The sequence below is a fragment of the Myotis myotis genome, unplaced genomic scaffold, assembly GCF_014108235.1.
Source record: "Myotis myotis isolate mMyoMyo1 unplaced genomic scaffold, mMyoMyo1.p scaffold_m19_p_38, whole genome shotgun sequence".
Classification (NCBI taxonomy): Eukaryota; Metazoa; Chordata; class Mammalia; order Chiroptera; family Vespertilionidae; genus Myotis; species Myotis myotis.
Window position 1 is genome coordinate 925,621 of NW_023416344.1, and position 9,843 is coordinate 935,463.

A 9,843-nucleotide genomic window follows, 5' to 3' on the forward strand; every position below is an offset into this window, starting at 1 on the left:
TGTCCCCGCAGCTCTGTCTCCCCTGTTTTCACCTCATACCACGGTGTTTTCCAGGTGTGCAGCATGCAGTGGGGGTCTCTGTGGTCAGGGCCAGCACCTGCTGAGGGCAGGGGACCCAGAATGATGAGGCCACACGGAGCCTGCTGGAGGCCAGTAGGGCCCCACTGGTCCTGAGGAGGCTCCTCGCTCTGGTTGCCTCACCAGTGGCTTCTGCAGTGGGGGCCACGGCCCTCCCTCTCCTGGTCCATCCCAGCCTCAGTCTGGGGATCGGTTAGCCTCCCCTCTCTCTCCTGCATCCCCACCCACTGCCCGCCTTTGCCTTGGTCAGAGCGCCTGAGGCTGGGATACCCTCAATAGAATGTCAGGGCCTGTTGGCCTCAGTGCTCCACACACATCCAGAGGGCACCAAGCTCCCTTCTCGGCCCCAGCCCCATGAGGGGCCCTGCAGCTCCTGGGCTGCCCACCCCACCCCGTGGCCCCATATAGACAGCACCTGGCTCCCGGGCTGCCTGCTTCCAGGTCTGACCAGCGCCCACCGCCCGCAGGTGCCCGAGATCATGAGTGTGCTGCGTTCCAGGCTGCAGGAGACCCGCGAGGAGCACGTGCTGCAGTCCGCCCAGCACAGCGTGTATGTCCTGGCCTCCCAGCACTGCGTGGCCGTGGTGACCAGCCTCCTGGGCAGCCCCCTGCCCTTCGACAGGTACCAGGTGTCCACCAGCTGCTGGGGTGGGCACCAGGCTCGGGGGTACCTGCGCCCCCAGTTTCCACGTGCCTCTGCACTTGGTGCCTCCTTTTGGGAGCCAGCAAGACCCCAGTCCCTGCGGGGGGGAGACACCCTCTAGGTTTCAGTGGGCACCCTGGGCTCTCGGTCACGAGCTGTGTCATCCACTTCTCCTGGCCTGTCTCTGTAGGGTGTCACCCCCATCTGTGAGCAGACCCCGGGGCCTGGCCCTCACTCTGAGCCAGGAAGGGGTTCCCGTCCCCCGTGTCGCACTCCCAGCTCCCGAGCTCCCATCGGTGCCCATCCTCCTGTCCCCCACGTATCCTCCACCACATCACCCTATTGGTGGTCGTTGCTGCCCGCGCTCCCTTCTTTGCTGGCTTCATTGTTGATGGAGGTCCACTGTCACTTGGAGACCCTGTGCTCCTTGTGTTTCGGGTCCTGTCAGCCTTGCTTTTGCGCTCGCTCCACAGCCATCACCTGGCGAAGCACCTCTCCTCACTGGCGAGGGTTTGCGTTGAGGCGCATCTTAGCCGTCGCTTGCCTGGTGCCTCCTCTGTCCTCCCATCTCAGGGCCTCGTCATCTTGCTGACGCAGCTGTAACGTCATCTGTTCCACTCAGTTGCTTTGGGGGTTGTACACTCTGCCTCTGTCCCTTTAGTGGTCATTCTAAAAATGACCACGTCGGCACAGGGGAGGTGCCTGCATGGAGCCGCCCGCCCGGTGTCACCGTAGCTCCTGAGTGGTCATTCTGGGGTGGTGCCCTTCCATGTTTGCATGTGGCTCTTTGTCCATCCCTTTGCTTCAGTTTTCATGGGGGCGTCACTTACACAGAGGAGCCTGAGGTCGTCACAGGGTTCCGTGGTGACATGGGCGGCCTGGTGGATGGAGCCCGTGGATGTGCTGTCTCTGGCGCATGCGCGGTTGCTCTTTCTTTCTGGTCACTTGGTGTCCTGTGGGCACCCGGCTAGGGCAGGAATGGGCTGACCTGGGTCAGAGTTGGCACGTGCAGCCCTACCCCACATCTCATGTGCCCATTTTTACACAGCCTGTGAGCTAAGAACGAGTCTCACACTTATCGGTGGTTGGAGAAAATCAGGAGCATGTTTCACGACGTGAAATCACGTGAAGGTCGGTCTCAGTGTCCATGAGGAACATGTTATTGGGCCCAGCATGCCCCCTTGTTCCCACAGCAGTGTGTGGCCGCCCAGGGTGCCAGGGGATGGGCCGTCCATCTGCCCACCGCCCATGTCCCCTGGGTGTGTCCTTGCCATCTTGGTTGGCATGTGCGTCTTTCCACAGGGCCACCAAGTTTTGCTCCTCACTCTACAACTCGGCCCCTCACTGTCCTCCCACTTGAAGAGCTTCCTCCAGGGCTCCCTTGCTGAGGGTCTGCTCCTGAAAACACTGCACTTTGTCAGCTGAGATGTACTTGTTTTTGTTTAGTTTGGTGTGTTTTTTAATTTGATTTTTTTTTTTTTTTTTTTTTTTTTTTACAGAGAGGAAGGGAGAGAGAGATAGAGAGTTAGAAACATCGATGAGAGAGAAACATCGATCAGCTGCCTCCTGCACATCTCCTACTGGGGATGTGCCCACAACCCAGGTACATGCCCTTGACCGGAATCGAACCTGGGACCCTTCAGTCCGCAAGCCGACGCTCTATCCACTGAGCCAAACCGGTTTCGGCTGATTTTTTGTTTTGAGAAAGAAGAAAGGATGGGGGAGAGAAACATTGATGTGAGAGCAAAAATCAATCAGCTGCCTCCCCCATACCTCCCACTGGGGATCGAGCTGAAACCTGGGCATATGCCCTGACCGAGAATCAAACCTTCAGTGCACAGGACGATGCCCAAACCCAGTGAGCCACACTGGCCAGGGCCTGGAATGTATTCGTTTGCTGCCTTCTTGACTATTGTTTGCAGCGTTTGGAATTCTGGTTTAGCAAGTTTTCTTTCACTGTGTGTGTGAGATCAGCGGTCGCCAACCTTTCGGCCTTCACAGACCACCATCGGTGACCACTGTGTCAGATGATGTGCCGCCTCTGGCCCCTGAGTCTCACTGGCGAGCTGTCTGAGGAGCCATGTGCTCTCCTTGGATGCGCAGGAGCCATCCCTTGTCGCTGGCTTGTGCATGTTTTTGCTTGGGCCCAGGGGTCCTTGGATTCTGCTGGGCAGGGCTGAGCTTCCTGAGTTCTGGACATTTCAACCTGCTTCTCTTCAGTCTCTTTCTCTGCTCCTGGGACCCAGGTCAGTGCCTGTAGACCTGTCTCCAGTTCCGTCTTCTGGACCCACCGCGGCCTCTCCCCACGCTGGGTCCTGCTGGCTCCTCCCATCCGTCCTCCAGGTCCCTGTTTCTCCCTTCTGTTGCGTCCAGGCTGCACACGTGCCCACCAAGTAGCGCTGCCCCTCTTCCTAAAGGGCTGTTGCTTCTCTTCCGTTTTTAGAGTTTCCCATTCTATCAGGTATTTGGTGTGTCACTTCTTCTGTACACACGCTGACATCAGAGCCGTCTCCTGTGCGTCTGAGCCCCGACTGCAGGGGCGTCTGCTTCTCTCACAGGCTGACTTCTGTGTGCCTGGTCTCAGCCACATGCTGCGCGTTTTGTAGATGCTCCCGGGACCCCTCCCACCGCCTCACTGAGGCCCTCTGTTTATGGACCCCTGGGGTCAGGGGAGGTGTGAGTTTAGGTCTGAGGTCAGGGCACCATTTCCCCCTGGCTGGAGCTGAGTGTGGTGGGCATGTGGGGGGTTTAGCTGGGGCTGGCAGTGGCCTCACGGTGACCACCCTCCTTGCCCCAGCCACACCTGCTCCCTGTGGCGGGCGCTGGCGGTGGAGCCCGGCCTCAGCGCCCAGGTGCTGGGGCTCCTGCTGGAGAAGATGAGCAGAGACGTGCCCTTCAAGGAGAGCCGGGCCTTCCTGCTGAGCAGCGCCCCCGACCGCGTGGCCACGCTGCTGCCCCTGGCGGTGAGTGCCGCCCCGCTCCCTGCTCCTCCCTGGCTCCCTGGCGGGCTGACCCACAGGTGGTCTGGGCACCGCCCCCCAAGGCACCTGGCAGCTGCCTGGGGCCCCAGAGCCAGCAAGCTTGGAGCCCAGCCTCGTAAAGGCCCCACAGGTGTCGGTCCCCAAGGGAGACCACTCTGTTTCATCCTTTGGAAAAAATAAACCTGGCTTGGCAGCGATTTCAACAGTAAAGCAGCTGTGAGAGTTCCCTCTTCTCTGCTGAGGAGTCAAGAGCAGATGGTCGGGGGCCGTGCCCTGGTGGGCACACGAATCCTGAGCCTCCTCCCACCCCAAGGGCCCAGCTGGGCAGCCCTCGGGTCCCCGCACACCCCCGACCTATGGTGGGCGAGTCTGGGTGCTAGGAGGCAGGGCCCAGCCTTTGTAGTGGCCGCCCTCCACTCGTTATATGTGGCCCAAAGGGAGGGTGAGCCTGAGGTGGCCGCTGTCCCCAGGCCACCTGCGCGCTGCACGAGGTCATGTCTGCTCCGGCGTCCGGGCCTGCGGTGACCGAGCTCTACCCCCAGCTGTTTGCTGGGCTGCTGCTGCGTGTCAGCTGCACGGTGGGCGTCCAGCTGCCCCGCAACCTGCAGGCCAAGGAGCGGAGGGCCGGCAGTTCAGCGCTGGCCTCCAGGACCCTCGATCCCTGCAGGTAACAGGTCCTCAGCTCCTGCCCCAGCGCTTCCTGTGAGCAGAGCGTGTGGTGAGCGCGCCGCACTGGGGTGCCCTGGTGTGTGTGCGCCAGGCCGCGGGGGAGAGCTTGTGCCTGGGAGCCGTGTCTCCCTGGTGACACACTGCAGGGGCACACTGTCCTGGGAATGCAGCTTCCAGGCTGTCCCTCCTCCTCTCCTCGGAAAAGCTTGGGATGGGGACTGTCTGGGATGCGCTGCAGTCCCTGGGGACGGGCAGGCAGGTGCAGAGGGCGCCTCCTTCGGGAAGGGTTTGGGTGCTGTGGGGCCTGCAGGAAGCCACTCCTCCAGCACAGCCTTTTCAGCCCCGTCCTCCGCCCCCCGCCCCCCTCCAGCAGCAGCTCTGCAGGAGCCTGACTGCCACCCCCCCCAGGTCTGCTGCTCCCAGCGTCAGCTTGTGCAGCCACTTCCCGCCCCCTTGCATGGGCCTAGGGTCCTGTGGTCTCTGCCGAGCAGGCGTTGGCCCTGGCAGGAGACTGGGCACAGGCTGCTCGCCGAGGGTGGGTCACTGAGCTCAGCAGTCTGGGTGCCCGCCTGCCCGTCTTGGTCCCTGAGGCCAGACCAGACCCAACACGGTGGCCCCTCAGGGCTCCGAACCGCTACCTCGGGCCACAAGGGGAGCCCGGAGCTGAGTGGCCGGGAGCCCGGGCCACCTCCTTATGCGTCCCAGGTGTCGGGTTGGATGTGCCCCTTGGCTGGGACACACACGGGAACAGTGTCACCACCCCGCCCCCGCTGCAGGCTGCTCTGCCACAGGACCAGCTCGTAAAGCCTCGCAGAGGCTGTGTGCCAGGGCCTGCCCAGCTCTGCAAGGCCAAGTGGAAAATGTGAACGGACCAGAGGACACTAACCCAGCGAGCCCAGGGCCTGGCACGCCGGACGCTGCCCCATGGCTGGGAGCTGTGGGGGCTGCAGGCCGCAGGCCACACACCCCGCCCCGGGGGCCCCTGGGCTGCCACCCCTGAGCTGGGACAGGAGCAGAGCCAGGCACAGGTCTTGGCTCTGATGGAGGCTGTCAGCCTGCGAGTCAGACCCTTGCAAATGCCACATCCACAGAAATTCCGGGCAGCAGGCACCGGCAGGGAGGCACCCTCCCTGAAATTGTCCACATCCTCCCAGGCCAGACCGACGCCTTCATTTGTTGCAGCCGAGAGCTGCCCAGAGCGCTGGTCTCAGCCTGGAGCAGGGTGAGGGGCTGGCCCTGGCAGCATGGCCCTGTGTCTGCCCAGTGACCCTGGTGGCCGGTGAGGGAGGCCCCACCCATGACTGGGCCTCCACTGGACTCCAGACCCCAGGGACAGCAAAGGGGAGAGCAAGAGTCGCCTTCCATGCTTTTTCTCCGCTGGCCCCTGGGTGGGTGTCTGCCCTTAGGCCAGGAGCTTCCAGGGAGGGTGCCTCGCAGACACACACCTCCGAGGGCCAGTGTGCAGGGGAGGGGTCAGTGTGGGAGGAGGGGCTCCCTGTGTGGTTCTGAGGACCCTGCCAAGCTGCCTGTGGATCACAGGCTTTGCTGGGAGGCTCTGCAGGTGCAGGCCCTCTGCTCTCCCCCGACCCTGAACTGAACTGAACGCTTCTGCCTGAGCTGGGGGCTTATCCCAGCGAGAGGGACGACAGTAGATTCCAGCCGGGCCCTGTGGGCCTGGTCCCTCCTGCGGGGCTCTGGTTGGGACAGCAGGTACGGCCCACATCTACCATCTGCCGACTGGCCAAGCGGGTGGACAGCACTGGGCATTTCCTAGGAGCTGTTCCGGCTCCTGGCGGCCATGTGTCCTCAGAGCAAGCAGGTTCTCTCCATCACTTGCACAGCAGCCCAGTTGATACCTGGGAGTGGAGTGGGCCCTAACTGCTGCCCCTTCCTGCAGGATGTGGGGGCCCCTGAGTGGGGAAGGCTGTGCACATGGGAAAGATAAGGCTTGAGGTGCAGGAACAACTCTGAGGGTCCAGGCTCAGGAGTGGGGGGCAGCAGTTTTCACTGAGGATCTGAGCCGCCTGGCTGTGCCTAGTGGGGAGGGGGAGCTGGTGGGGTGTGGGCTGCACAGCCCTGGGACTTGTGTACGTGTGTGTGGGTGCAGGCTGAGTGCAGCTGCCTGTCCCCCCAGCACTGCAGTGGATGCTCTGCGGGCCGTGCTGCTGCGGGGCGGCAGCGAGGACGTGGTGCAGCGTGTGGAGCTGGAGGGGGGCTGGGAGCTGCTGAGCACCTCCGCAGGGCATGAGGATGGGGTGGCCCGGCTGGCCAGGTGAGCACTGTGGGCAGCCCCTGTTGAGGCAATGGCTAGGGGCCCTGGGACCCACAGGGAGGACACGTGAGGCCCCCTAGTGGTAGAGCTTCCTGAGTGCTCAGCCTGAGAGCAGGTACCCCTGAGGGCCGCACCCCTGCGGGGTGGGGGTGGGGAAGCATAAAGACAGCTGTGCACATCAGGTGTGGACTGTGCAGGGGCGGGTTGGGGAGAGGAGCCCCCATGGAGCCTGGTGAGGTGGCTAGGAGGGGCATGTCTGAGTGGGAGGGTAGGAAGAACCTGGCAGGGGGCACAGGTTCATGGGACCGAGGGCTCTGATGTGGAAGAGGCCTCCCCCTTCCATGGGGGAGTTGGCCCAGGATGGGCTCCGGGTTGGCCCAACCCCACCCTTGCATGGCGTGGCCTCCTCCCCCAGTGCCATGGCAAAGTTTGCAGGCCCCCGGCTGCCCCTGGTGATGAAGGCGCTGCTGGGCGCACAGAGCAGTGTGTACGAGGCCCAGAGGGTCACCTCCACAGCCTTCCTGGCCGAGGTAGGTGCTGCTTGCTCTGATGGCTACCAGGGCCCTGGAGGGAGGGCAGCCCCCACAGGCTGGCACTGACCTGGCTTTGCCCAGCCCCCAGGGCCACGCCTGGTGCCACCCCTGCTCTGTGCCAGTAGCACCGACAGTGCTGACGACTTGCCCAGGCCACGCCATGGGGCCGGGTGGGCTGGGGCCAGAAGGTGGGAAGGAGGACAAGGGGAGGCCTTTAGCCTAGCTTGGCCCTTAGCTGACCTTTGCAGCATCTACCTCACAGTGGCCTGGGACTCGGCTACCCAGTGCACTGGGGAGCGTTGGGGAGGGGGCTGTTGGGTGGTTGGTGCAGCCCTGAGGGGTCAGGCCAGGGAGTGAGGCCCTGGGAATAGGTCACACTCCCCTGCCTCCAGCTGCTCACCAGCAACGTAGTGAATGACCTGATGCTCCTGGAGTCGCTGCTGGACAACCTGGCCGCCCGGCAGAAGGACCCGTGTGCCAGTGTACGGCGGCTGGTGCTCCGCGGCCTGGCCAACCTCGCCTCCGGCTCCCCCGATAAGGTGAGTTGCCTGCCAGCCCCTGGGGTCGACTGTGAGGGACAGTGGAGCTGTGGTCCGAGAGACCCAGGCAGATGTGGGGGGTGTGTGTGGAGACTGCCTGGTGCACGGGGTCTAGAGATTCTGTGAACCGTGCGACAGGCCCCAGGGCTTGGTGACCTGGGGACACAGCTGAGTGCAGGGCGTCCCCAGGTGCGGGCCCACGGCCCCCAGCTCCTGACAGCCATGATCAGCGGGCTGGACGACGGGGACGGCCCGCACAGCCTGGTGGCCCTGGAGGCCATGGCAGGCCTGGCCAAGCTGCTGGGCCTGGTGGAGCCTGAGGACCTGCGCGCGGTGCTGCTGCACACGGCCATCCGCATCCGGCCCTTCTTCGACAGTGTAGGTGGGCGGGGACGGGGAGGGAACCCACTCCCAGCCCTCCTGCCTCTTGAGCCTCAGTTCCTGCCCCACCTGCTCCCTGGGTCACCCTGGCTCCCTCCCAGAGAGTGGATGTGGCCTGGGAGGCCCAATGTTATGCTGGCCTGGCTCCACCTCTGCTCCCGGTGTCCGCCTGTCAGGCCCCTGGCAGGCGGGCAGCACCCACAGCACAAGGACAAGGATGTGGAGGGGAAGGGCCCAGGGCTTGGTGCTGTGGTTGGCAGGGCTGGGAGTGCCCGGGGGTGACACCTATGTCCCCGCAGGAGAAGATGGAGTTCCGCTCTGTGTCCATCCGCCTCTTTGGGCACCTCAACAAGGCCTGCCATGGGGCCTGTGAGGACGTCTTCCTGGAGCAGGTGGTGGGGGGGCTGGTGCCCCTGCTGCTGCATCTGCGGGACCCCCAGGCCTCTGTGGCTGCTGTGAGTGGCCGGCGGGGGAGGGGAGAGCCAGGTGGGGCTGGGACGGGCAGGGCACTGAGTGCTGCCCCGCAGGCCTGCAGGTTTGCCCTGCGCATGTGCGGCCCCAACCTGGAGTGTGAGGAGCTGGCTGACGTCTTCCAGAAGCACCTGCAAGACGGCCGTGGCCTGCACTTTGGCGAGTTCCTCAATGCCGCCTGCAAGCACCTGGTGAGGGGGTGGGTGTGGGAGGTGTGAACTGCGTGGGTGTGACCGTGTGGGGTGCGCCTGACTGGCCGGCCGGCCTCTGCAGATGTGCTACTTCCCGGACCTGCTGGGCCGCCTGGTGAGCACCAGCCTGTTCTACTTCAAGAGCAGCTGGGAGGACGTCCGAGCGGCTGCCCCCATGCTCACAGGTGAGTGTCCTCCTCTCTGACCCTCCCCAGAGCCTGACCCTCCCCCTGACCCCAGCCCCTGCCCACAGGGTTCCTGGTGCTGCATGTGGAGCCCCAGCAGCAGTCGCAGGTGGACCTGGAACAGCTCACTGCCGGTGAGCAGCACCCCCTCCCCCGCCAGGTTAGGGCCCAGGGGCCCCCTGCCACCCCCACCTGTCTGGCTGCACAGGGCTCCCACTGACCCTGTGGGCACCAGGGGGGACTAAGTGATTTTCCTGGATTTCAAGGATTTTTTCCCTGTCACTGGTGACCTCATCGTCTCTAGTAATTCACGGAAACTTCTTAACTGTTCCAAAAGAGCTTAAAAAACACTAAAAAAGGAAAAACTATCTTTCCGTTGGCTCCTGAGCCCTCCCAGCAGAGGCCTGTCTTAGGAGGGTGGTAGGCGGGTGGCCCCACGCACCGGGTGGGGAGTGCTCCATGGGGTCCTGCGCCAGGAAGGGGGTGGGACAAGTCCTAGCACTGCCTGAGTGGGTCCCTGGCTCAGAGTCAGTTCTTGAAGGGCCACGGAGGCGCCCCAATGCAGCTTCCTGTCCCCCAGCCCTGCAGCTCCTACTCAAGGACCCAGCCCCCAAGGTGCGAGTGAAAGCTGCCGAGACTCTGGGCCGCCTGGTGAAGTTCGCCTGAGGCTCCGGCATGCTGCCCCCGACAAGCAGCACCGCCAGGGCTGGCCTGGGCCTCAGAGTGCCTGCCCCAGCCACACGGGACCAAGCAGGGCGGGCAGTCTGTGCGGCCCCCCCACCCCCACCCCGGCTTCCAATAAAGCTGTTCACTCCTCAGCAGGTGACCAGGGGTGCAATGCGTGGCCTTTCCTTGTGGGACAGGCCAGCTGGTCCCCCACTGGGAAGACTGAGTGTGCGA

The 9,843-nt window shown here is 63.7% G+C and overlaps 1 protein-coding gene across 9 annotated transcripts in view; it reads left to right on the forward strand.

Moving 5' to 3' along the window:
• The window catches only part of MROH1 (maestro heat like repeat family member 1), a 39,377-nt gene extending 29,608 nt beyond the window's left edge, over window positions 1–9,769 (forward strand). For 7 of the 9 annotated variants that reach the window (XM_036303817.1, XM_036303822.1, XM_036303816.1 and 4 more), the window contains 12 exons: window positions 546–700; window positions 3,519–3,684; window positions 4,173–4,369; window positions 6,506–6,643; window positions 7,059–7,173; window positions 7,569–7,715; window positions 7,905–8,093; window positions 8,396–8,551; window positions 8,624–8,758; window positions 8,841–8,943; window positions 9,012–9,077; window positions 9,524–9,769. In XM_036303817.1, the coding sequence (XP_036159710.1) occupies window positions 546–700; window positions 3,519–3,684; window positions 4,173–4,369; window positions 6,506–6,643; window positions 7,059–7,173; window positions 7,569–7,715; window positions 7,905–8,093; window positions 8,396–8,551; window positions 8,624–8,758; window positions 8,841–8,943; window positions 9,012–9,077; window positions 9,524–9,609 (1,653 nt within the window). In that variant the 3' untranslated portion in view covers window positions 9,610–9,769. Of the gene's footprint in view, window positions 1–545; window positions 701–3,518; window positions 3,685–4,172; window positions 4,370–6,505; window positions 6,644–7,058; window positions 7,174–7,568; window positions 7,716–7,904; window positions 8,098–8,395; window positions 8,552–8,623; window positions 8,759–8,840; window positions 8,944–9,011; window positions 9,078–9,523 lie in introns of those variants that run through there. The other 2 variants (XM_036303823.1, XR_004966788.1) reach the window with 2 other exon arrangements.
• Window positions 9,770–9,843: the final 74 nt, after the last annotated feature.